The following is a 27742-nucleotide window of genomic DNA, read 5'->3' on the forward strand; positions in this document are numbered from 1 at the left end:
TGCTTGTATCAAATCATAGGAAGAATGTCATTGATCAGATGCTGCCAATTCTTCCAAGGCTACAAAAGAGATCCTCATGCAAAAGAACAGTATTATATTAGAAGGCACATATATGAATACAATTTTCCCCACGCACAACACTTATATTGTGAGCAGTTTATGCTCTAAACAAATCAAAGTGACAAAGTCTCAACTGGCTGAAAAATATCTTTTTATACAAACATGAATACGAAACATGAAGTTCTAAAATTAAACACAATGCAAAGACACCCTGCGGTTCCAACGCCATCAAACAGCTTAGCTGCAGCATGTCAGTCACCATGGAAATACCCCTTTCTGTTATGAATATTGTTTAGAGTGTATTATATTGTTTTTCTGTTTCTGTGTTTATATTTAAATTCACCGTACATGCATGATCTGGACATGTATTACACAACAGTTGACTTATCTTTGATGCTTATGCAGGAGGGTGGAAGCTATTGTGTGTGACTCTGCAGCAGATGGCAGACAAATGCTGCTACTTGGCCACTCCCATGTCTCCAGTCATTTGAAGCTGGCCGTGTACATGTTTTGATTCTGGCTGGTTTCTTGTGAGGCTTACTCTGAGGCTTTTTCATCTTGCCTTGACTTAGTTACAACCTACAAAGAAAAAGTTATTTTCCATTTTATTTGGAACCATTTCCTTTCTCTAAGGGGTAATGTGCCCTATGCATTCTTTCTTTTTTTTAAATACTTGTCTTCCTGCTTCCTTTTGAAGTTATATCCTCTTAATATAAGTAGAAATAAACGTATTCTCTCTTAAAGCTAAATTCTTAGCTTTTTTTATGATGTAATTAGATGACCTCTTAGTTCAACATAGGGCCTCTGATTTAACAGATTCTCTTCTAGACCTACTTATTTACCTTTCACTGCTCACTCTATCTACAGAATATCAACTACATTCCAAGTTTACATTAGCCAATTTAATTTACAAACCAAGAGGCTGATCCCGGGTTAGGTATAATGTACAATGTGAGGAGTGGCTAATGTTTCTGTATTACTAATACTATTAGTAAATAAATTAGCTAGAAAATCAATAAAAGTTAAATAAAAATATTTAGTTTCTTATACATTGTTAGAGCATGCAAATGTCTAACAGTATACAGTATGTAAATAAATAATAAAGGGTTGGGGTGGGTATGAACTGCAAACATAAGGATTGGGGTTTTGCCTTGTGCTTTGGCATGCACACAGCCCTCAGATAATTTGCACCCCCTCTTCAACATGTAAAGAATTGCAGAACAAATTAATCAATAATGTTATAAAAAACATCTCTTTAGACAGTGGTCAATCATTTCAAAATGTCAGTTCTTGTACAATGTTTGCTATTTTTATTATTTTACAGTGACATATGTTGGTTATATTTGAATTAAATCGTCAGCCTACCAAACGTTCTGTGAAGGTATAGCATAGAGGTAGGCAGTGACTTTGGTACATTTTTCTTTTCCTGAACTGTATAATAATATTGCAGCCATAATATATTGGACAGGCCTAAGCTGCATTGCCAGGTTATTTTGGGTACAGCACTGAAGGCTCTGACACTTTTTCATTATCTGTGTCATGGTCCTCCTAGTAACACCATATCACTGAATCTCTTGACTGTAGATGACCATAATGCTTCTTTGTTTGCTAATGTATGTTGGCAGATGCATCTTCAATGAACTCTCTTTTGGGCTTTCTTCTGTTACTTTTAGCTTATATCCTTGAACCTTACTTCACCTCTGGTTAGTAAAAGCTTCTGAATAGCCCAATTTTCATCTTGATCCTTATCATATTTATGGCTCCTAAACTATTAAATAATTTGCATATCTATTGAGATGGCAGAGGCCACTACAAATAAATTGCTTAGCCACAAAGCAATTTGTATTTTGCATTCCCCCCCCCCCCCTCTGCTCCTGTCCTGGGATCACCTTTTTAATCCATTAAAACTATGGACAATATTGTTGTAATTATATATAAGATGAGGTGTAATTACGATGTAATTGGTATATAAATGTGATGGTACTGTATATCGAATGTAAAGAGTTTGCAAGTATTTTCTTTTTTATACAAAGCTATTGTATCTTAATGTTTATCTTTGTCTTCAGAGTTACGTAACAGTTTTCTTAGATAAGCTCGGAGAACTTTCCCAGAAGACTTCACTTTGAAAATAGCCTGGACTGTCATTCGTTTGCTTACTGTTTGTTTTCTGTTCTTATGTTCCTTGCTTTGTAGTTTTCAGCTGTCATGTTGTACCTTTTCTTCAAGTGAAGACAGATCCACTTTCATGGTAGGGAATAATTTGGCTCAGGAATTCTTCAAGTCCGAATCTGAGATGGGTGTCTGTTTCGCGAAGTATGTGAAATTGATGCTAGGTTCATATGCCAAAAAGCATGTCAAATATTTCTAACAGAATACAAATGGTAAATAAAGAAACATGACAAATTAGTTTTAAATATCTATTTTTATGGTGCTTTAATAGGTCATCCTTTCCATCTTGCTCATTTTGTAAGTAATTTACAGTAGCAGTTATGTGAATCAAAGATTGTCTTGCAGGTTCTTGAAGGAGCCTAGACTTTTGTCCTTAACCGGCTGAAGGCCTGTTCCAAGCATGAATTCCATTTTAGTTTCCAGCTGTGACTCTGTGTCCCTGTTTTGATATTGAGTCTGATTAATCCCCTGGGTGACCCTATGTGTCATAGAACAGTCTACATAAATACTCAGATTCCTTTAAATTTGGGGTTCCTGCAGTTCAGAATCACCCATGTGATATGTACAGTATGTGGTATTCATTCCTTCTTCGTTCATTGATCAATGAACGGTGCAGTGGTTAGCATTGCTGCCTTGCAGTTCTGGGGCCCTGGTTTCCCCTTGTGCAGACCTCGGGTACTATGTGTGGATTTGTATGTTCTCCCCATGTCCCCATTGTTTTTTTTTCTGGGTGCTTCATTTTCTTCCCACAGTCCAAGAACATACCGGTCGGCTTATTGGCTTCTGGGAAAATCAGCCGTGTTGTGAGTATGTTCATGTTTGTGTCTGTATACAGTATGCCCATCCAGGGTATATCCTGCTTTGCTTTCATTGCCAGGTTAGACTTTGGTTCCACTGCGAGCTGGTTTTGGATATAGCAGCTAGAAAATGGATGGGATGTTAAATGTAGTTTGCCAAGAAACAGCCCAATCCTGGATTTTGTTTGAGTAATTTCTCCTGCTGCTGTTGGTGTCACTCTCCCTTTTTGTATCATCTGCAAATTTAATTAGTTTGCCAACTATGCCAGAATATAAATCATTAACATAGGCCAGGAAGATCAATGAGCCCAAAATGGATTCCTGTGTTACACCGCTGCTTTCCTCTGACAAATTAGAGGTTGTGGCCTTTGAAATGACTCACTGTTTCCTATTCATTAACAAGTTTCCAATACATGTACTGTCCATACATTACTTTGGATTCAAAACCTTTTTTTATATTCTATATTTATAGAATATAGCTTTTGATTTAAGAATTAAACTCTATTGTATTTAAGCAAAAACCTATATGGAAATCTAATACAGTGTAACCGCTATATATAAATTGGGTTATATGCATTATATAGTGTATATACAATATAGACTAATAAATATTAGCCACTTGCACTGTAAATTAGACTAAAATGTACCTAATGTCAGAACCCCACTTGTTTATTCCTGTTTCGAACAGTCTAGATTTTTCTTTTCAGTTTTTCTTTAAGTTCTTTTCAGAACTTAAGCTTTTACCTACAGTAGGAACATGTCCCTGTCTCTTTTTTGGTGAACACTTGAATTGAATATAACTATAATATTTATTTCCTGTTTTCCTGTATCATTTTTACCTCTGCTACTTTGTACTGTATCTTTTGGCAATTCATTTGTGCCTGTGACTTGGTAAACTTTTGTTCTGTTATTGAACCTTAAGCCCTTTATGCAATCTGTAGAACTATTTAATCTTTCTGAACTTGTTTTATCTATTAATAATGCAGTTTTTGAAATATTAACATCCTTTACTTTTGTCTTTGTTCCCAGTTCACTGTTTTATATGTCCTACTTCATTCCTCATTTCTGTTCTCTTGATTTGTTGTACAAATGAAATCAAGACACAGTTACTAAACGATGCATAATATCTATTGTCAGATTTTGTTGGCAAATCTAAGATGCCACACATTCGAATGCTTTGTTACTGTAATGTGACACAGCCACAAAACGCATATCATACAAATATAGTGTGAATCAAATGTTTGGTGTTTGTTACTTTTCAAAATTGATGAAAAGGGAAGAGAATGATTTGATTGAATATCATATTCAGAGAAAAAAAAGCTCAGACATTATTAAGAAAAACAAGATTTGCTTTAATTTAATGAAAGATAAGTTTTTCAATTATAATTTATTTCTGTTTATTCTTATATAAGATTCTTAAAAAGAATGGGTTTTGAGGTTTTCTGAACATGATGAATTGGTTCAAATATATGTTCACCCTCATTTACGGTAAAGGGGTTTTGCAGCACACTGAATATTTGGAAAACATTTGCAAGAATGAAGCAGCTACAGTAGGTTTGTGACATCCAAACAGCATGAGACTTACTATATGAAAACATAGCACGAACTCTTTAAATATTTCATGTAGTATAGGGACAAAAAAATACATTTTTTCTGTCTGCTCTGTTTGTGTTGTCACTTCACTAATGTCAGCTCACCATCTAGTTGATAATGGATTCATTACCCTGTTTGCAGCAGCAAATTAAGTTACAATGTTGCAGCATCTCACATATCAGTGGAGTCTGAAACAAACTACCTAACAACCAATAGCAGGTAATAGCAGATGGACAAATGGATCATGAAATTGACTTTCAAAAGGAGTGGGCAAGATATCACATGCTCTACTATCGGCACATATACTGTGTTTACTGAAGTGCTATTTATGATTTATAATACTTCATCATTCTCAGAAAATAAATTTCCTTCTTGCATACAACCAGGGTTGCCCAATCCTGATAATCGAGGGGTTTTGAGTCTGCAGGGAGTCATTGCAAACCAGCTCTTAACAATTTGGACTAAATTAACAGTGTCTTTCAGCTCTTTAAGTGCTGCTGATTGAGGAAGACAAGAAAACTTGCAGACATACCAGCCCCCCAAGGAGTAGGACTAGAAAATCCTAGTTCTGTATCTTTTGAAACAAATGAATTGTATGAATTAAGGTTTCATTAAAGATATTAAAATATATTTTGCCTTAATATCTAAGTAAATTGTTTCCCCTAAAAACCGTACCTCTTATGTTCTGAAATATCAGACATGCTATCCTGTACAGGCCTGATCTAGACAGGGGAATCAGTAGGATTATGTGTCCTGCGTTATGTACCAGAGCATAAACATTCTATAGAACAATACACCTGATCATTTTAGTGTGATTTCGTTGGAGACACTATATTTTAAAGTTTGTAATTCTCCTTCATATATGGTTGATTATATGTTTCAATGGGTTTGTCAGAATAATCACTACTTTCTGCATTGTTAGAAAGTAGGAAAGTAGATGAGATCATTCGGTTTACATTTGGAGAGCCATGTGTATATACAAAATGATTAGCAAAATGTACAATAAATGCAAAATAGATGAAGAAAATATTTTTTTGAGAATACTTGAATCTAGGGCAGCACGGTGGTTGTGGTTAGAATTCCTACCTCTCAAGTTCTGTGGCCTCAGGTTCAGTTTCTGAGATGCTATAGTATCCGTGTGGAGTTTGTATATTCTTCCCATGTTCACTTGGGTTTCGTGCCACAGTCCAATCCCATGCTGGTAGGTTCATTGGCTTCTGTAAAACTGGCCCTGGTGTGAGTGTGAGCATGTTTGTGTGTGTGCCCTATGTTGTACAGGGTGTATCCTGCCTAGTGTCCATTGCTTGCTAAGATAGGCTCTGGCACATCATGGCCCTGTACTGGATAAAGCAGTTAAGGAAATGGATGAATGGGTGAATGCTTAAAATTGACCTAAACTGAGAACTATAACGGTGCCTAGCGTGACCTAAGGACAAGGTGACAGTGTATGCATAATAACATTTTATAGCGTAGAAGTGCTCTCATTATTTGAGGTTCTAAGTTAAGTTCAGAAACACTGAGTGATAAGGTTGATTTTAAATGCCTTTCAGACTTGGCTTGTGAAAGGTAGGTGGTTTGCACTAGATCAAAAAAAATTGCAAGAGGCAGGGGACTCACAAGAAGGCTTTGAAGTATACACCATTCTTCTTATTTTGAGAAATGGAGAGCAGTATGATATTTATGGGCCCTAGTCTGTTATTCCAGATGCTGAAACCCTGTGAAAAAAACAGTTTCTCTGTAAATGTTTTGCTAGGGTAGATAGGTGCAGGTCACAGGTGGTGTAAAAGACACAAAAGACCCATTCGAAACAGCTGTCACCGTTGGCGAAGGTGATATTCCAAAGGTAGCAAATGTGGTTGGCACAGCAGGCACAATTAGTTCTTGGAGAAAGACCTGCCAGTTTACACAGCAGGTACATTTGGTGATATGGAGACCTGTTCAGTCATACAACTGACTCCTAAGACATTGTGGGTTTTAACATTTTGGTTAATACATTGATATCATTGTCATAGTGAAGCAGATGGCACATACACAATTAACCTGCTAATATTTATTGGATTACCCATAGCAAAATTGAAATACTGGTTGGTATCATGCAGGCACATTTACATATAAATTGAAAAGGAATGCAAATCTTTTCATACTGAATTGAAAAAAAATTTGGAATTTGTTGGGAGCCTGACCAGAAAAAGTAAATCCTATAATTCAGTGTTGTTGATAATGAAGGTATGGTTACTGATCACATCAAACCTTAACATCAAACCTTAACTGATACTGTACAGTATATGTTTATGTTTATGTATATGTTTATTACATTTTTACCTTAACAACTGGATGGAAGGTCTTAAGAAGGCACAATTTGGCTGTCATGAGTGTGTGTTCATGTAGATGGTTTGTTTTATTATGGGCACCTCTGACAGAGGGGCTGTTTGCGACACCTTGGGGAACTGTTGAATAGTTCAAGTGGTCTCTGGCCCATTGCCAAGCTGCAAGGGTATTTCTGCTTTGGACTCATTTGATAGAAAAGGAATACCTAATGTAAGTGAGGTGCTCAGACTCCCTGTAGAGCTTGTGCAGACAGATTATTCAAGTGGGAGATGAGGCAAAGTGCAGTTAATTACTACTAACTAAGCAGACATAATTCTAGCAGAGCATCAAGAACTGGGCATTAGAAGTTAAAAGAAAATGGCCTTATTTGATTTGATTGCCATAAACCAGCACAACAATCTGTACGTTAATGCATTAATACAGTATATTACAGTACAATGTCAAGATGTTGTTCACCTGAACTAAAGTGATGCACACCAGTATCTTTGTAAGTTAAATATTAGTCTGCCACCATTCTATTATACTGCTTACAATTATTATTACTGTTATATGACATAGTATTATTCATCTACATTGTTCTTTAACACAAAGGGTAAGACATGAATAATAGATAAAATATGGCTGTCAAATGCATGTAGTGTTCCACTATTTTGCCTTTTTTGTTCGTCACACCACTAAAAAGAAAATTGCGTTCTTCCTCATTTACTATGCAGCACTGAACCCATTAGACTGTTAAAAAAGCACATAACACTTCTGTTGCCTTGCCGCCTTCATGTTTAACTTCATTGCTCAGAACCTCCAATTATATTTGCTTGTATGTGAGTGTTCTTGTGTAAGTGTGTTTTTTTTTCTAATGAGGGGAAGGTGTTAAAATGATTCTGTGGGGAATATTTCTGAAAACTAGAGTGGTTGTTTGTGCCAAACTGCTCTTCATTTAAGTGTGTAGATTTATTTTTTCTTCTTTCAATACACAATTTCATGTAAAAGACATTTGTACAGCAGTGTATATCTTAGTTTTATTATATGTATGGTATGAGCATCAACAATTTAGTCAAATTGTCTAGTATGTATAAATCAGTATCATGTTCTAGCATTATAACAACACTATATTATAATAACAGTTTTGTTATTAACACAGCTTAGTTTTTGTGAAGGAGCTTGTAGCAATTTTTAATTCACATTGAGCAGAATGTTCAAAAACGTGGACATAAATAACCAAAATTGAACTTTACATGAGTAAACAATATAAAGTGTTGTAGTGGTTAATCCATCACATTTACCAACCAATGTCAATTATGTCTTGTCATAGTATAATTTGTTCTTCATACATGCTAAAAGAAAAAAAAAACATACCTTTGTGTTGCAAAACATTGATGTGCAAGGATTAACTGTTGGCTTCAAACAAAAATACTGTTTTCAAAAGTTCAAAACCAACAATGAATTATTTGTGATTAAAGAAGGAAAAACAATACATAAAATGAGTAGAACATTTTTAAATACCAAGATGTTTGCACAGCATTATAAATGAGAAGAGTTTTGTATTTTAAATACAAAATTTGTCCCAATGTAAATGAAATTCCAGTTTTATGGATAGATAGATATGATGTCTATAGAGGAGTCTGGCTGGCATGATTTAAACTACAATTGCTGATTTTTTAATAGCTTTGCATATCCCCTAAAATAAAATACTTTGGGAAAACATTGCAAGATTAGAACAACTGTGAAAATTGTGAAACAGTACTGTTGATTCTGTGCTTTAAAACACATTTATTGTGCACAATAAGTGACAAAACAGAGGCTTAACAATGTTAATTGCTTCACAATTATGTGGCTTGCATCATTTGTATTCAGTCTGGTATGTCTGGCCCATTTACACCTTTGAGTGATGAACAAATCTCAAGGGCTGCAGTCTGACAGTGAGGCATGTGAAGAAACCGCTCCTTGATTAAAAGCCAGAAAAATATATTTTCTTGCAGAATGCGAATGGACTGATCTCTGTAGAAATCGCTCACTTTGTGCAGAGTGAGTGGTCTTTCAACCCATATCAGAGATTGCCTCTTTTCTATTAATTTTCCTTAGTGACACACTGGTTGGAACTCATTTGCCAGCTGGCAGAAGGCTTATGGCTTTTTCATACATCCTTGGAGGAATTCTGTCTTTCTTTTAAGATTGGACATCAAGCTGGGTTCGTTTGAGACCTTAAGCAGCACTGTGTGTGAAAAGGTTAATTTTTACAAAGGCAGATTGAAAGCTTAATCATTAATCTTAAGATTTTAGATGTACATTAAAAAAAATATTATTCCTAATCTAAAGGCTCAATGCCTTAACAAAGAAACATCTTTTCAATCAACTAAGCATATGTACCGGTATGCTTTATCTTCTTACTTCACAGCTTATTTTTAACAAAAAAACAAATTCCTTATTTTTATTCCTTTCATGAAGGAAACCAGATTTCCACCCTCAATGTGTTAGAAATAATTATATTCAGAGTTAATTAAAGTTAAATTACTGAGACAATATGTGTAATTAATTAGCTCTCTTCTGCTCATGACCCTGTTCTCAAATTTTGGATTCTACTCCATGAATGAATTTTCTTTCCACACTGCTGCTGGATAAATTATTAAAGAAATGGTGCTGAATAAAATATTAATATATAGCCTCACAATCATTTTCTAATGTAAGCAGAGTGAAGAGCCATATTATGGGCCTTTAAAGGGCTTTAATGGAAATAGTCACATAACTTATACATGAAAGTTTCTGTTACTTAAGACGTTTTTATCAAGAACTGAGGTGTAAGCAACCATTTTTTGTTTTGAAACTTGACCTTTTTTTTCAAAACTCTACGACCACTGATAAGGTGCTGTTATAATATGCAGCGTGGCACTTTAAAATACCAAGTGTTTGAAGTCAGAAAAAAAGGCACACCAGTGAGTGACAGCTGTTGTACAAGAAGCACAGCTTACAGTCCTTCTCCAGGCTGACACATGCTTGTGTCACACAGCTGGTATCGACCCTCTTTTTGTATGGTATGCCTCACAGAAGGAAGGTGTCACTCTCCTTCGTCGCTTCCTTTCCATGACTTATTTGTTGACTGGAAGAATTCATTCTTCAAAAAGACACAGTGGGGGAAAAAATATGCTGCCTTACAGTTCAGTCACTCTGAAATTTCATATTACTATTTTCTGAAATGTTTAGTGCAGTACTAGGAAACATTACTCTTGCTGCTTGTTTGATTTTCCCTTTCTCACTAGAAAACCAATTTTTACTCTTGTTTCAGGTCATGCTGAAGTACAGTATATGCATTACAGAGTGATTTTCTTTATATTTTGTGTGGGGAAAAAAACATTTTTACTTTCACAAAATGGATCACTTTAAAGATAAAAGAATAGATTATTGAACTGCCCAGCATGATGTGATGGCTTTCTAACACAAATTGATGTGAGGTGAACATTCTTTGTGAATGAGAGGGAAAATTACCTTAAACTATGGATCCTAATTGAACACATACCGTATTAAAAGAAAGTGCAATAGAACAAAATGATAATTCTGTACCTGTTTAGCTAACACATTGTTACACTTTCATAGTTGCTCATATTCTGGACATTTTGGCAAACAACTTTAGCAGTGCTACCCCATGTTTGCCTGTTCATTCCTCGTCCTCTAAATTAAAGCAAGTGTGTAACAGTTATACTAATCTTTTTTACCCTTATGACATTTCAGCTGGGCTGAGGTCAGAGTACTGGTGAGACCTGCTTGTTCATTATTGAGTAACTGAATCTACGTCTGACCTTTATAATGTTGAAATACTAACCTTTCACGTACAAGTTATCTTGCTGAGTGTATTGCATGAACCTGGAAGAAGTGAAGAAACATCTGTTCCTTGCCACACAGTTCAGAGTCCTGGGTTCAGTCCCAGCTTAGAGCTCCAGAGTGTGGACATTGCATGTACACCCCTTTTTATGTGGGATGTGCCACTGTAGAACTGGGGGTGGGTAATTGTATCAGGGGGGTGGGGGGTTCCAGTAGTCAGTACTACTGTACTTACAGCACTGTAAGGAAACAGATACAAAGGTGCCTGAGGACATGAATGGGCTCCTCTCATTTATCGCCATTCTGATGTTCCAAATACTGTATGTTACTTAGCATTAGCATATGCTGTAGCATGTATGTTTTGACTCATTCTTTTATTCCTATTTTTTCAAGTTGTAGAATTTACGTTTTGCCTGAATGTACATGTTCTCTTCACACTAGTATTATAATAAACTAAACACTTGAGCTCAAGGTACATATTAAAATACCCATTTCAAAATAATTTGATGTAATTAGTGTTCATTAATCAATGTCATTTATAATGTTTAAGTTGTGTTTTGGTTGTGAATAATAATATTCAATTTCATAACGCCCAGTGCCAATGCTTTGAATTTTTAGTGTGAAATGGGTAGATTTTTATTTGACACACAATGGAAAAGGGAAATTGGATTATTCTATTTGTAATATAATTTAGAAACTTATTTAGAAACTTCCTGAGAGTTCTTTTGTGTACTGTTCAGGAGTTTTATTGTTAGAACAACACTCTATGCACTCTACAGCACTCAAAACCAAATTCATGGTTCTAATAGAAAAATGAGACTTAGTCCATAAAATATGTAAGAGCAGAAAAAGGTGGAAAACACTCAGTTCATATACTGATAGTAAGTCACTGAAATAGATGGTTTAAAAATTAATGAGGATATTCATGTGCTGGTGTTCAAGAGAAAATTATTTATTCAACAGGAGTCGTGCATGGTTGTTATTAAATCAAGGTGCTTATTCATGCCTCACCTCACAGTTTGTCAGGATTGCAGGGTGTTAGGGACAAGAACTCCCATAACTCATCTACTCTGGAAGTGTCAGCAATTTAATCTTGATGCAAAAGACTGAGGTAGGAAAAGTATTCTGTTAAAGATCAGGAAAGAGAACTTTTCGTGAGATCCACTTATGACAATTGCATGACAGCAAGTCCCCACAGAACCCCTGAGCCAGGAGCTTTTAAACTGTCACTTCAGATTACAGCGATACAGCAGAAAGCCAACTGATTTATTTATGCTCTGATGCAAATCTGTGTTTGCTTGTTTGGTCTGGCTCCAAACCAGCAGGTTTGAGTTGATGATGGGTTCTCAAATCTTTCTTTAGACAAGAAAAAAATATATAGTGATTGTACATCCGGGCAATCAGAAAACTGAAGAAACCCTCCTCTCATTTTAAATGCTAATACCACTATTAGGTTTTTCACTCCAATCTTTCCACCTCCTTTTGTTTTTGAACTGTACTATTTCTTGGTACATAACTGTGAAGGCAGCAGTGAACCAGAGCTATGCTCATCAGTAACCGAATCCTGAAGTGTTCCCTCTTCAACTGCCTCTCGCTCTCAAAAGTTAAGCTTCTGCCACACCCCTAGGCCTTTGCTCATGAACTCAGAGTATTTTGACACTGATTCTGCTTACAACATCCACTCCTCTCCTCATACAGTCCCTTTCAGTCCTATTTCCTGTCCTCTGATCCTTCAGGTTCCTCCTTCACTCTCACTTGTAGCTGCCAGCGCCAGCTTCCCCGTGTCCAGTCAGCCTACAATCACCATCGCATGCCTAAAGCACTAAACTCACTACCACATGCCAGCAACTAGATAGTTGGTCAAACATCTGCTCTCGAGTCTTCACACACTTTACTAACTCAGGCATGACAGACAGTCGACCACAGATTCCAATAGCGCGCTGTTACTTTCGTTCACGGACTCCGTCCGGAGAAATTCATGTTCCTTCCTGGGAGCCCTGATCTAAAGGTTCCCTACCTCAGGGGAGTCTTAAGTAAATCCCCTCCAGGATTTATAACCTGCAGATCTGTTGGAACCACCTGGTCAGATAAGTTGCAGTCTCCTCAACGTACTCTCTTCCTGCACACTATTCATACTAACACAGCCACCAGAGTTCTAGTTCTTACACAGGGCTCTTACCCTTTTTCTTCAGGGGCCGGCAGCATTTCATGCATTCGGCAATGCTTTCTCATACACCTGCCGTGTATGCTCCAGGTACCCCCATGTGCTGGGTAACACACTTAAATCACTTGCCACCACCTCATTAGCTTGGGGACCAGTGAGACATACTGCCTCTCCTGCTGAAGAAGATGGAGTCTTAGTCACATGTGTCTGTAGTAATTTGAAAAGTTAAAGAATAACATTTTAATTTCTGTTTTCTTCTGTGTATTTTTTATACTTTGTTTCCTGCTAAAAATCCAACTTACCATTTTGCTTCCTACAACACTGTAAAAAGAAGTACATGTCTTATTGCATTGCCTTTAGCAGTTACTAATGAGCCAGTTACTTTGGTTTTTCGGGTATTGGTTACTTAATTTCTTTATAAATGAATTTGATCATGCTACAACTTTTTCATTATCCAGAACTAAATAAAGCATAAATATACTGTATAGTTTCTAATAGGCAACGGAGAAAACAAGTATTTTGAGCAACAAAACTAACTTAACTCTGTATTTATGCCTTATGTCTTAAGGAAAATAAAATATATGGATTCTGGACATTGATCAAATGTTTTTGGTGTCAATTTACTGTCCAGAAATTCTAGAAAATTTGTGTGAAGAACTGTTCAATGTGGAGCAATGCACAGTGGCAGTTGGCATGCCAGAAATTATGCACGAAGAAATATTGCAGTCAATAAAATGTTTAAAATAGTGGAAAGGCAGCACGGATAATGGTATCCATGCAGAAATTATGAAACATAGAGGTGAAGTTACAACATCAGGATTCAAAAGACTGTATAATGTCATATGGAAAGCAGTGCACATGCTGGCTGAGTGGTGAAATATAATACCATTACCATAATGCCATTACCAAAGAAAGAAAGAATACACACACTTTTGTATAATAACCTTGCTGTCTTTACTGGGGAAAATACTGGTGACGGTCATTCTTAAACACCTAAAGTATGGACAGTGGACTCAAGAACAGGCAGGATTTCAACAGAAACTATCACACTGTGAATGGATGTTAAAACCAATGCTAATTATCTTCCTTGATTTCAAGAACACCTTTCATAGTATGTTCCACAGTATGGAAAATACTGATGTGGTATGGCATTCTAAAACAGATAGTGAACAACATTGCAAGTTTCTATGAGGATAACAGTGTGCTTAATGTCTATAGGAATATATAGGATTGAGACAAGGATGTGTTTGCTTGGGTGATGAGAGGGGTTCCAAATAAAAAGAAATCTAGGATTTAAGTGGGTGTGGTAAAAAAGATTTTGGAGTCACAATCTGACCTTGACATTGCCAACAATATTGGATTTCTGAAAGCAACATGGAGGGGTGGGTGGGGGTGGAGGAACTAACAACTCATGTGAAAGAATCCTGCAAAATTAGGTTTATGCATCAGTACAGAGAAAAAAAGTGATTAAAGCTGGAATGTCAGGTGATACATCTAGCACAAGAGTGGATAACAAGAACATTGAAGTCATAGAACTGTTCTGTTATCTTGGCAGCATAATTACAAATAATAGGAGCTGTGATACATTTCTTTATCATTTAGACTGGTAAAAGCAAACACTGCATTTAGGAAACTGGACAGTGTACAGTATGGATTGAAAATCTAATGGCTGCAGTATAAAACCAAAACCAGATTATATGGACTGTAGTCTTGACTGTGGTACTATACAAAGCCTAGACTTAGCTAAGCACAGTAGCCAACATGAAAAATTAGGACCTGCCCATTATAGATGGTTAAGAATAATGGCTCGAATAACGTGGAAAAAAAGGGTTAGAGACACAAAATTAGAAAATTGCTGAGATGCAGCTAAACCATCATTGTTTGTAGGGCAGAAGACCATAGAGGGGCCCTGTATGCTCAGCAGTATTCAATGATGCAACAGAATAAAGTTCACTTCAGGTCATATGGGTAACATTTGAGCCAAGTTCCACTTAACAATGAATCAAGGTTTTGTGTAGATCATCCCGATGGATGTCAGTGTGGCACAGAACAATATGCTTATTGTGTCATATGACAAACTGATTGATAATTGTGTTGGTCTGTGCAGGACAGATGAGTTATAACAGAACTTCACCTGTACTGATTGATGGCATCCATACTGCGTAAGACAGAATCTACCACCTGGTGAAAAGCATATATACTGCTTGTATTCCTTACAGCAGTGGCCACCCATCTGCTCTACCTTTTCTTTCAATGAAGAATCCCTCTTGATCAATCAGGTTGATGACATGTTAATCAGCACAATTGGTTATTTTTGATCATATCTGTTAAATAAAAGTCACTCTAACTGCTGTAAAACATGGACATTTTCCTGTTAACCATTAATTTCTTTCAGTTTCCATCAACGTCCAATATGTATGTTGTGAATTTCCAAGGGCTGTAGTTACATCCCACTGTTCTTAAGCATTCCGTACTGCAGGTGAAAACTATCCAGCTGGGAGTTATTTCCTTCCCAGGTGCATGATAAATAAAATGATGAAGAAAGACGAGAAAAAATTACTTGTTTTGCTGCTGTGGGGGTGGGGTGCAAGTAGCCTTGCTCTGCTAACCTGCATTGCATGCTAATGGGAGCACTGAGCAGTTAAATTAGCATTGTCCGAAGAAAAGCAAGTTGCGGTAATCCTCCTCCCCCTCCCAAAATCCTCCATACCATAAAAGTACACACATGGCTAAGGGTTCACACACTTTTGAAAAATAATAAGATGTAATAAATAGCAAATTAGATTTTGTTTCGTAAGAAATATTAATTAATACATTTTAATAAAATAAGACTCAGCAAAGTCTCCATGGAGATTAAGGCAATGTTTTTAAATAGACAAATCTAAGTTGGTTGAAAACTTTTAATCGTGATCTCATAAATTGTGGTTAATCTTAATAAAATCTTTCCGAAGAACCAGAAGGCACATAGCACTAGATTATGGAAGGCTTTTACCCTTAAAGCCACAAATTAAAACAAAGATGCAGAATGATACCAGTTTGGAGAGGTTTCTGTTGAGTCTTCAAAGTTTCATCACAAGGAGTAGTGATTTAATTGACATTCTGTGTGGACAGGACCGTTTTAGCTTTGACGTTTTATGCATTTTTCTTTGTTTTTAGAGGAGCTGGTAAATTTCACATTTAAAAATGAGTAAAATGATTTAGCAAGGACCGAAGTTGCAAATATTGAGAAAACATTGTTACATTATTTTGTGAAGTTAGGATTTAACATTACATGTCTTGCTTAATTGGTATCTCGTGAGTTTTTGCCCTCTTAAGTGGTGGTACCTCAAGAATAATAGAACATACCTAACCTAACTTTTACCTACCTTTTCATTTTTTGTTTTCTTTGATATAATAAAGTTAATAGAATTAATACTTTAAAATATCTCTTATAAATAAAGATAATATACGGTATATGTGCAACAACATCAAGCACAAAATGGAGTGGACATAAGCACAGCAGTATCTAGAACCTTGGATTTATGCTTTGTGCACAGATTCCAGGCCAACATGCAGAATACTGATGTTGTGGGAAAACTGGACAATTACGCTTTGTTTCAAGGATTCAATTCTAATGTGGCAAGACTGTACATATTGTATCTACTGTGAACTAAATGTTCAAAACTGTGAAAGTGTGTAAAATCATTCCACTAGTGGGAGGAGAGAAAGCGTGTCTAATATCTCAGCAGTAAGCTTCTACTAACAGCATCTCTTGTACTGAGCAAAACAGATGATCCCTTGGGGCAGTTTTTCTGGTGACCAATAAATTTTCAGCAACTTCAAAACCATTTATCACAGTTTCAAAACAGTGGGGTTTATCCATTTCTTTCACTAACAGCTTCAATTGCTGCATGCTAAAAACTGAAATTATTTTTTTCCAGCAGGATGTACTGTGAGTTGTTTTTTGGGAAGAAACCAAGGATAAAAAACAAAGTTCTATTTTCTGGGTAGATGTAGCATCTAACAAAACTTCTAATAGCAGTATAGGACTAACAACTGAACTACTCAAGTGTGAGTGATTTTAATGAAAACTGAACTTTATTTGGCACCACACTGGCCTTATAAAGCCTTATTTTAATTCATATAGAAATAGATCACAAGCAGTGATAAATATATCTATATCTATAATAAAGATAACTGAAAAAAACTGCATACAATTATTTTGTGAGATACAATTATTGAAACATAAAACAATTATATTTCAAGGAATTGAAATTAAACAAAGTGGAATTCTGTTATTACTTTATTGATTCTTCAGATTAATTTTCCGTCTTTTTCAGAATTAATAAAACTGCGTCTATAAAATAAAATCTTTATACTCTGAGGCAGAGAATAATTGTTTGATGACATTTTGAGAAGAAATGTCAGTAGCAGAAATTAAGCATTGTTTTTAAACAACAGTTTATAAAATAAATCTGAGCCCCTGTAATTATCTGAAATGAATGTTTTGCATCTTAATACTTTGAAGGCATTTATCTTAAGGTTTATTTGCATAGAAATTAGTTGTTATTGAAAAATAGAGCTTTATTCTAAAATGCCTCAATAGTATTATTTTCCTCTGGGAGGGCTTTATCTTTCTCTTTGAATGACTTTTATTTATAGAAACATAAAATTAAAAATCTGTCAAGTCAAGGGACTGATACTCAATTAATTTCCTTAGTTTTACAACAAGTATAATTCCTGTACCAAGAAGTACACCCAAGGGAGATGTTGTGTAGGTAGAGAAGAAATGGTTACGCCACTGTGTTCAACGATGGCGAATAAATATATGGGAAATTCGATATGATCCAATATGGGAAAATTGTTGGGTAACTTAAATCAAGATGCTGATAAATCACTCTTAAATATGATGCTATTTTCTCAGGTGCAGTTGAAAACTACCCTTTCAAGTCAGTATGTAATCCGTACTCAACCAACCAATACTTGTCTCTCAACACTGGAATGTGCTGCCATTGCTCTTTCAATCATGGAGAAGAATGACTCAATACAAGAGGTGGGTAGGCCGTGTTAATTCTATCAGAAATGTAAACTCTAGCAATATTTGTATCTGTTGTTGTATGTAATGTGGCATTTTTTTTCAAATCCAGAAGTTTTGGATGATTTATAAACAAGCCACAACTAGAACATTTTTGACGATTGTCACTAAACCAGTCTCCTTCTACGTCTCAAACTCTCGCAAGATACTGACTAGAGCCCACAAGAAACCAATCTATACTTTAATATTAATAATAATAATTCCTTATGCTTACATAGAACTTTTTTGGACACTTTTTGGACGGCCTCGCTCTGGCCCTGGATAAAATTCCAGACCTGGGGTGCTGTCTGTGTAGAGTTTGTACGTGAGTGTCCTCTGGGTTCTCCATTTGCTCCCACAATCCAAGGACATACTGGTTGGGTAATTGACTTCTGGGAAATTGGCCCTGGTGTGAGTGTGTGTTTGTTTCTGTCTGTGTGTGCCCTGTGTGTGATGGTGCTTTTATATGAAACATATAATTGTTCATTAATTTATGGGATTCTTGTGTTTTTTGGTTCCTACAAATTATATCAGATTATAACTTTTAATTTTAACAATATGGAAAAATAGACTAGATTTTAAATCTATAAATTACATAAAATTCTTGTTTTATTAATGTTTTATGTTGTAACTGGCCTCTCTGTGGCTGGTGTAATAACAGTAATTGTGTAGCTACCTATGAAATTACCAGATCTTAAGCTTGTTATTTACATAACAGAAATGATTTTAGTAAAACATGTTTGGCAGTACTAGTCTCATTTGTCTCCTAGGCTGCCTATAGTGTCTAAAAGTAATCATTGCTACTGATACTGCGGATGAACTATACAGCCCTTGATAAAAAGAAAATATTCATGCTTGCATTTGTGTAATCATGTCTGTTCAGGATGGAATACCTACAGTAGATTGATTTGACTAGGCTGCATGATGCAAAAAAACATAACCTGCAGATATTTACATTATCCATATTTCTCTAAGAAAATACTCTTTCTGTGTTCCACCACAAACTGTCAGAATACTCACTGGATCTAAATACTACATCATACCTCAGTGTTTTTTTATGCTTTCTTTTGAAAACAAAATCCAATAATATCATTTCTATCTCACTTTTGCAGGCATGATTATTTGAAATAGCTATTCAATTTTGATCTTCTGAATCCAGGTGTTCCTGTATACTAATTGAAATGGTCCGATTCTGCTCACAACACCTTTGCTAGAATGTTAGATAGCAAGAGGAGGGGTCCCTCATGCTATATTTCATCCCCGGTCTGGAACTTTCTTCTGGTTGATTTTAAAGATGCAACTACTGTTTTCTCTCCTTCTGTTTAACTCTAAGATGACAATATTTTTTTATTACAACCAATTTGATATTTGTTATTATCATTAGTTATTTTGTGTGGTCAAAAATTAGTTATTAGTCTTCTATGAAACTGAAATTTACTGATTACTGGGTCAGCATATAGTCTGGCATTTTTAGAAAGTGTTGTCTCTGGAGATATAAGGTCATGTACTTTACTATGCACTGGTCATGGTAAGTTCTCTTTTATGATCTAATTTTGCTTCCTTATTCTGACATATTTGGGTCTCAAAGTACTTGGCTCCTTCTCCATCTAGTTTGATCAAGGGCCATAATCTCCCAGGAGTTGATGCTGATGTTCAAGATTCTTTGAGATTCTAGAGTCTGTCATCTGTACAACCTGACCAGCCTAATGGAGCTGGTGGCAGATACTGTTCATATAGCTTTCAGTGCTATAATCTTCAGAGAGAACCATAATGTTAGTGCATCTATTCGTCCACTTGATATGTAAATTCTTTTATATATAGCATTGGTGATGTGACTCCAGTCCTGTTCCGTGTCTCGTCTGTATTGTCCAGCTCAGTGCAGTAACGACTGCATGGTAGACCATCAGTTTGGCTTAATTTTTCAATTCACAATCCTCAAACACCCACTTTTTCAGTTGGTCAAACATGGCAGTTGTAAATTTTAGTTAATGCTGGATTTCTTTGTCAGTAAGTTCTGAGAATCACTTTATATTTTTTAGACATTAATTGCAAATCGGAATTGAGGGAGCTGGCACATTTACATTTGAAGTCTCCTAATAGAGAATTTTGGACTACTGAATAAAAGTCTTAAGTCACATTTTCTGATATGCTTCAGTATGTTGTCAGTTGTCAGGAAATCCATTTCTGTCAAGCCATGTATGCAGCATTATTAACATACATACATACTACAGTTCAATGACTGAAGTCAGGATGGCTTTAGTTTTAGACAAGAATAATTGAGGGTTAAATAATTTATCATCCATTTGGTGAGTTAGCTGAATTCCATCAGGGATCCTGTCTGTTATCAAATAAAGAAGCCCAGGAATATTGAAGTACAGTTGGGGCAACGATACAGTTTTGTTTTACTTCTGTCTAGGCTTCAAAGGCCTCTGTAATGGGTCCATTAGTGAGGATTGCTACATGCATGATCATAAAGCAGGCAAAGGATCCAGATAAATTTTGAAAAATACAGTATCATACTTCAGGGAGATCTTCTGGATTCCCTCATGATTTACAGAGTCAAATGTGTTTTTCTTTATATCAAGTTAAAGTGCCAACTAGAAAGGTTGGTGTTGCACTAAAACTGTTTCCTTTAATTGATGGTCTGTTATACTGCAGAATGGACTGAGAAGGAAAGAGATGATTCAATAAATTGTAAAGACTTTGCCAATGATAGACAACAGATAGATTCTCCTGTATTTTTATAGTTCTCCTAAAGACTGCTAGTATTGGCATCCGTCAGATCATTCAGAATTACTTTTTTACTTGATCTATATGATGATGCTTGAACATTTCAGTGGAAATTATTTCACTTCCTGTTGCTTTGTTCATGTATTTAATGGCTTTAAGTGGCGATAGCATTCAGTTTTTATATTGTCTCTAATTTGGTGCTGTGGGATGGAATTGAATATTCTATTGTTTACAGTGGATTTTTAATTGAACAATTTAACAATATCTTTGAAATGGTCCTTCCAACGGGCATTGACTGCCTCCATTTTATCGATCTGTTCCTCCCCCTTCCTTAAGTTTCAAAAGGTACAAGTGGTTTAACTGTTTGTGGTAAGTATACCATATAACATATTACCAGGTTTTATGCTGTTTCTTTGTGGTAACAATGTCATCGATCAGTGAAATGTGTAAATTTCCATTGTAATTATATATTTAGCAAGTAAGTCTAAAGTCAAAATTATGTTCTGCCTAGACAGTAGATCTCTGATTGTGGCAACGAAACCTAGTAATTTTCAATGTGTGAAATGTTACATAGCACTGATACCAATGAAACACATCAAAGTAGTATAACCCCAAGCAGAGGCATTCATTTAAGTGACCCATGTTTTTGCTAACATGGGGTTTCATTTAAAGGTCTTTGTAATTCTCTCTTACAGTTTTTTAATACCTGTAATGTCGTAGGTTCTTTTGTAATATAGAATACTGTGGAGTAATGAATGCTTTACTGTCATATTACTTGTTTTCTTATGTTTTTCCATACAGGTTATTCTGCGTCCTCTTAAGGCTCTGTGCTCCTTTCAGCTTGAGCACGGTGCACAGGTTCACCACAGCAAGGAACATCTTCTCAAAAATGGATTGTATGACAAACCTATGCCAAAGAACAAACGTAAATTGAAACGAATGGAGCGTCTGGTCAGCAATGAAAAAATCTAAGCATTATCAATGCTCATTGTTTTCTTTTAGAGTACACAGTGTATTAGTAAGTTATTAGAATCAATAAAGATATAATTAGCCGAGAACTGATTATCTCTGATGACTAATTCAGAGTCATCTGATGTTAAAGCATTTGTTATATAATATTTACATGAGTCTATAGATGATAAAGGTGAAGTTCATGCAGCACATTTTATAATAACTGGATTAAATTAATCAATTCATTGGCCGCTCATTGGAAAACAATGCCTTTAACCATATTATGGAGAGGCTAGATACCATACTTTTTTTACTTTATATTGTTCTGATTTTTTTTATTATATGCATAAATACTGGGAACGTTTAAATGTTGCTTCTTGTAAACAAAAGTAAACATTTTGGTTTGAAAAGAAAAAAGTTTCTGAAGCTGGAGAAGTGAGGTTGAGTTTTGATAAGTGGATGTAACTTCAACTTATCCGCCTGAGCTTGGCTTAAAGGCAATTTCAATATGTTTGTAAATATCTTATGTGACCTGAGTGATATAAAAAACAAAACAATTCTTATGTAATTCTCTGGTGACCTGAATGACATATTTTTCAAGATTGTGTTATTTGGGAATGATTATTAAACTATGAGTGTGGTACTTCAACATTTTCTTTTCTTATATGTATATGTAGCATTAACTATTTAAAGCCTATAAGGTCTGTTTTAATTATCTAAACAATATATAAATTACATCTAAACACAGTTTCTTCTTAAATGGTGCATGGGTTTCCTGTGTTCCCCTAAGGCCACTCTTATCAATACCCTTATTAAATATACTGCATTGAGCACCGACATAAATAAAAAATACAATAAACACATGGCTTAGAGCACTCATACTCAGTAAGCATGCTATTGAGAAATGCATCCCAAGAGACCATATCTCCTTCACAGCTTCCTTTCAATTAAATATATTGTATTGTATCTGCCCCTCACATTTATTTATACCACTGAAATAGAATGAAATGGGAAAATTAAACAGGAATAAAAACATCTTATATTTTGTAAATCCTCTTCTGTTTTATTAGCCATGAGGTTCTGGCAATTCTGAGGTGGGATTTGTAATCATTCCTCTTGGTCCTTTATATCATTTGGCTTCTATTGGTAAACTGCCTTCTTGAGTTCCAAGAGATTGGTACTGAGGTCTGGATACTGAGATTATTGTAGATTATGTTGTCTTCAGTTAAGTATTTCCATGTGGGCTTTTGATCATTGTCATGCTGGAATGTCCATTTTCAGTCCATTAGATCTTCTTGACAAAGTTTAACAGATGTTGACCATAATGCAAGTTCTATGCAAAAAGCAAAGATAACCAGCAATGCTCAGGATGTCAACTTCAAAAACATCTGGATGTCAACTTTTTCACTCAAAGTTGAAGAATTAAATTGTACAGTATAACATAAAGACCCATTTGTGCAGTTACTAAACTTGAAGCTGTGTCTTTACTCGCATACCTACGTGTGGTTACATTTATTTTTTAATTACAATATTTTCATTTACAGAATAAAATGTTTTTTGTTAATTAATTTTGTTGAGCTTACTTTTTATAATCATACATTGACTAGGTCATTGTTTATGTTGGACTTAAACTGTTATTTTGGTACCAATCCTACAAATAGGTTTTCAAGTAGTTTCTCACTTCTGATTCTAAACTAATCTGAGAAGGAAAATTATAACTCGTTTCCCTCCTGCATTTCCTGCATTGTCATATTCATGGCACATTTAGCAGGTGCAGGAGCATTATGTAGACAAGAGTGTGATTTTGTGCTATTTCATCAGCTGCCAAACCACATTTATTTTTCACTCATACTATTCTGTTAGTGAATCATATATTTTATTGTATTACTAGATCTGATTTCTGTTTTGTTGAAGAAGGTATGCATATTTTTACACATTGTTATAAATGTGCATTCTTTTTCAGAAATGTAATTGTAATTACAGAAACTGCTGCTTATTCTTAATGAACTGATTTACTGTATGGTGTGTTGACCTTATATTTCATAAAATTGTTTCAGTTTTTTTTCCAATAAGTATGATGTCTCTTACTATGTTGTTGCTGGCTATAGGATGAAAATCTTTGGACGTTAGATTAATTCAAATGCACTACATTTACCAAAAAATATGTTTGTATCTACGTCACAATGTGGTATAAACACAGGTAAGTTTAGTAAAGGGCAATTACAATTGATTGGAGGAGTAATGGGGCATCCACTAAAAGCATGTTACACATGATCCCTGAAGTATAGGGCTCAATTTTAAGTCTGAACAAGGACCTTTATTGGTTGGCCCAAGAGCTTAGGACTTTAGAAAACAATACTGAGGGCTTTGCAACTAAAATGAACACAGCTTCAGGATCATAAGGCTTTGTACTACCATTAAAGCTTCCAAGTAATTTTAATGATGATTGATCTGTCTACCACTAGAGAAATTACCTTGAATATTAAGGCACATCAGCTCTACAATCTTTGGCAGAGCCTTACATACTTTGCTAAAACACAGCACAGCAAATGTGTCAACTTCAGAGGCTGTGAAAAGATTACATTTCTTCTTTAAATCTTGATAAAACTTATTGTCTTTTCCCTTTCCAGGAAGGTTACATGCCAATGAAACTGGACATTGTTACAAAAACTGATCTTGCACTAGTTCTGTTAAGATCTACAAAATAAAATAATTTATACAGTGCTTTTTCCAACCTTTAGTCATAGTAAACCACTATTTATGAGTTTGTCTGCCAGTTCTTTTCAGAACTTTTGTATATCCAAGGAAAAGGACTTCACAATCATTGTTGAGTTCATTCTGTAGTGTGCTCTTAAGCAAATTGATCATTTAGCAATTTGTAGGATAACCATTCTCCAACATAGACTTCAAAATGTTTTTTGAACAAAAGATGACTGCATTCAGTTCTTAATAATACTTTTTTGTTTGATTGTTGATAATTCAGTTTATTTGCTTTGCTTTTTCGGCTTGTGCCAATAGTAAAGCACTTTACACAGGGATGTGAAACCTGTAGACTGAAGGGCTATGTATGTAGAATGTAGAACCTGAATGGTGGATAAGAATGCTGATTAGTGAAAAATATCATATAATAACAAAAAGGAGTTATGAAAATGGCAAATATCGGAAATGGGTTGAGCGGTTTGATCAGTAATTAAAATAAATAATCATAACATGATAACATGTAAATAGTTTGCCATGAATATATACCCCAGTGGTTGGTATAGAGGCTATTGTGTTCTTTGCATTCTGGCACATCTTTGATAAAAAGAGTAATAATTCAGGACCCCATATAAGGTGAAGGAAGAGATTAGTCCATGTTGACTCAGGGCAGACCCTTGCTGGACCAGTAGCAGCACATAATGCAATCTCATGGGGAGCTAGACTAAGCTGGGCCTTGTGGTGAGATGCTGGACAGGTTAGATCCTCTTTGTCACAGGGGCAGTGAGATACCAGGTTAACATCAAACCCCAGAAAGGGCAGATTGCATCACAATCCCAGAGTGGATTGAGCCATGCTAAAGGCAGCTTGCAATAGGGAGAGAGTAGGGCTGTCGTAGCAACAGACAACTCATGGGAAGGCATCTTTAGGAAGCCATTCCAGTTGAGTGAGACACAGTGAGCTTCAGGGGAAGCTCTGTCTCAGGATGAGACATTAGTAGTGGGAAACAGTTACTGAACTCCCATTTTAGGAGTAGTGGACTCCTAGACATAAAAGGTTAATTTCATCAAGAGAAAAGAAAGCTCTCATCAGAGTAGAGGCCTCAGTCAAATTTGTGTTGGCTTGCTGGTAAAAAGATGGGTGTGGACCGTGACAGGACAAATGGAATTGCCCGGAATGAGGTATTTGCTACCACTATAGTTAAATTAAGATTAAATCAGGGGTTAATGTAGCAGATTTCCCCCGTTCTTGGCTGCAATACAGAGGGGGATCTGTTAGAAAGTCTTAAATCTCTCTCTATATATATATCTGGATGCTACAAAGTGAATGAGGACCTTACTCCTTATTCTAAAAATGCACTCAATAACCAGGAGAGCCCATTTTTAACTTAGAGATTCTATATACAAGAAATCAGAGTTTCCTAAAACCAACAGAATGGAAAGCTCTCCTACCAAGGTCTCTACAGATGATGTGCACAAGAACCGCTCATCTGGCATATGCTTTATTTAGTGTCCTCCTTTCTCCTGTGTATTTTCTTTCTGTCTCTTACTGTGTGCTGCTTTTCTTTCTTTGTACCTACTTGTTTTTAAGCTGTGTTTCTGACTCAATGTGTTTATGATTTACCAAGAAGTTAATTGATGAAAGTAAGCCAAGATAAACCTTACGATTGCTTTGATCAGTGACTCTCAGACCCCTACAAGAACTTGAGCCAGGTACTGACCATTGTCCATTAGATGATGAAACCTCAGTAGACACTTCCCAATCATAGCCGTAACAATATGTTCTCATTGCAGACACATAAATTAATAGAGCCAAGCTTGCCCATTTTTGTGTGCTTCTAAATGGGAACAATGCAGTTGACCAACTGTCCTTGCAAGAGCAGTAAAGTCCAGTGTCAATCTTGATGTAGCAATTTGCAGTACAGAGCTCAAGTGCTAATCCATCAACTTTAATCTGTGTCAGGATTTGCTGTAGTTCATCAAACATGCTTCTGGGGTTTTCCATATAGTGAAATTCTAATATACTACAAGCGAAAAAGTATCTTAAGTAACATTAATTGTGCAGCAATCCAATTGATAAACTGTCATACCTTGTTAAAATGTATTATTGCTTTAGAAGAGGCTTACCGGCCATATAAACAAATCAAATGCACCATACCTGAGCCATACTTCATCTACCTCTGACTTACCACTTATTGGATAGCTACTTTCATCTCATCTTGCACTATACTAAATGTCTTCTTGAAGAAATATTGGACTCTGTGGTTTTTAATTTGATAAAAATCATTAGTATCATTTTTCCATTCAAGATTGGTAAGGCCTCAAACCAATATAAAAACATCTATGCCTAAATTCAAACTGAAATATGAAATATTTTACAATTTGTTTAGAGTGATAAAATTGGTATGACTAATTCTAGAAGCAGCTGAGAGCAAAGCAACATTAATGTCATTTAACACTGTGTACAACAGTATAAGCTCTTAAGAAAATAAGTTCAAAATCAGTTAAGGAACAAATATCTTTGCATTTTTCATAGTGTTGTTTAGTGTTTTTTCATTGCATATAGATTAGATCAAGGCAAAAAGGTAAATGTACTGTTATTTATACAAATGAAACACTCTCTACCATACCAAAAGGATTTTCTAATTGACAAAGTATCTCTGTGTCCCACCCATATAAATGTTCAATTACACCATCACGCACATAGCCTGCATAGAACATAGACAGAAGAACAAAGATTTGCATGTTAATGAAATCATTCAGCCTTCAGTTTAATCTTACAACAGTTTCAAAATGCTTCTATAGAACATATTCCCATTATAAAGATACTGTATATGGCTTTTGCTTATCCAGTACTCCAGTAAAAAAGACCATATTGGTCTTAAGTTTGTCTGTGTTTTGATGTCAGGATGTCTTCAGACATTTTACATTTTACAAAATGAACAGTGGCAACTTTAACTTTATTGCATTTTAAATGTTAATGTTTTCTACCTCTTATGTAAAATACAGTTTATTAATTTAAAGAGAGAAATTCTCTTTCAGACTGCAAATCAATCTACTTGTAATAAAATATTGGAGGTTATATTTAAAAGTCTCTGGTATCTATCACCAGCTCTATCATAAATTAGCTCTTTCTCATGATTGTATTTTTGGCAGAGTTTCAAATCCAATCAAATCAATCAAGGTTGATTTATCAATGCACGAACAGTACAGCATACAGCGGTGTTGTCGGCAATGAAATGCTTTGTCTGCGAGCTTGTTAAGAGGGATAGAAGAGTAGAAGGACAGGAACTTATAGGGATTACACAATTACACAATTGCAATTTACAATACAAGTTACAGATCGTGCGCAAGTAACACAGGGATAGGAGGTATTTAGCTCTATTCGTAC

At 35.5% G+C, this 27742-nt stretch overlaps 1 protein-coding gene across 1 annotated transcript in view; it reads left to right on the forward strand.

The window, feature by feature from the left end:
- Nucleotides 1-23727, forward strand: part of dtwd2 (DTW motif tRNA-uridine aminocarboxypropyltransferase 2) — a 56886-nt gene extending 33159 nt beyond the window's left edge. The window contains exons 5-6 of the mRNA XM_088629910.1: nucleotides 17825-17953; nucleotides 21506-23727. Coding sequence (XP_088486036.1) covers nucleotides 17825-17953; nucleotides 21506-21676 — 300 coding nt within the window. The 3' untranslated portion in view covers nucleotides 21677-23727. The remainder of the gene's footprint in view (nucleotides 1-17824; nucleotides 17954-21505) is intronic.
- The last annotated feature ends 4015 nt before the right edge of the window (nucleotides 23728-27742 follow it).

This window comes from Lepisosteus platostomus, chromosome 4, assembly GCF_059453375.1.
Source record: "Lepisosteus platostomus isolate fLepPlt1 chromosome 4, fLepPlt1.hap1, whole genome shotgun sequence".
Lineage (NCBI taxonomy): Eukaryota > Metazoa > Chordata > Actinopteri > Semionotiformes > Lepisosteidae > Lepisosteus > Lepisosteus platostomus.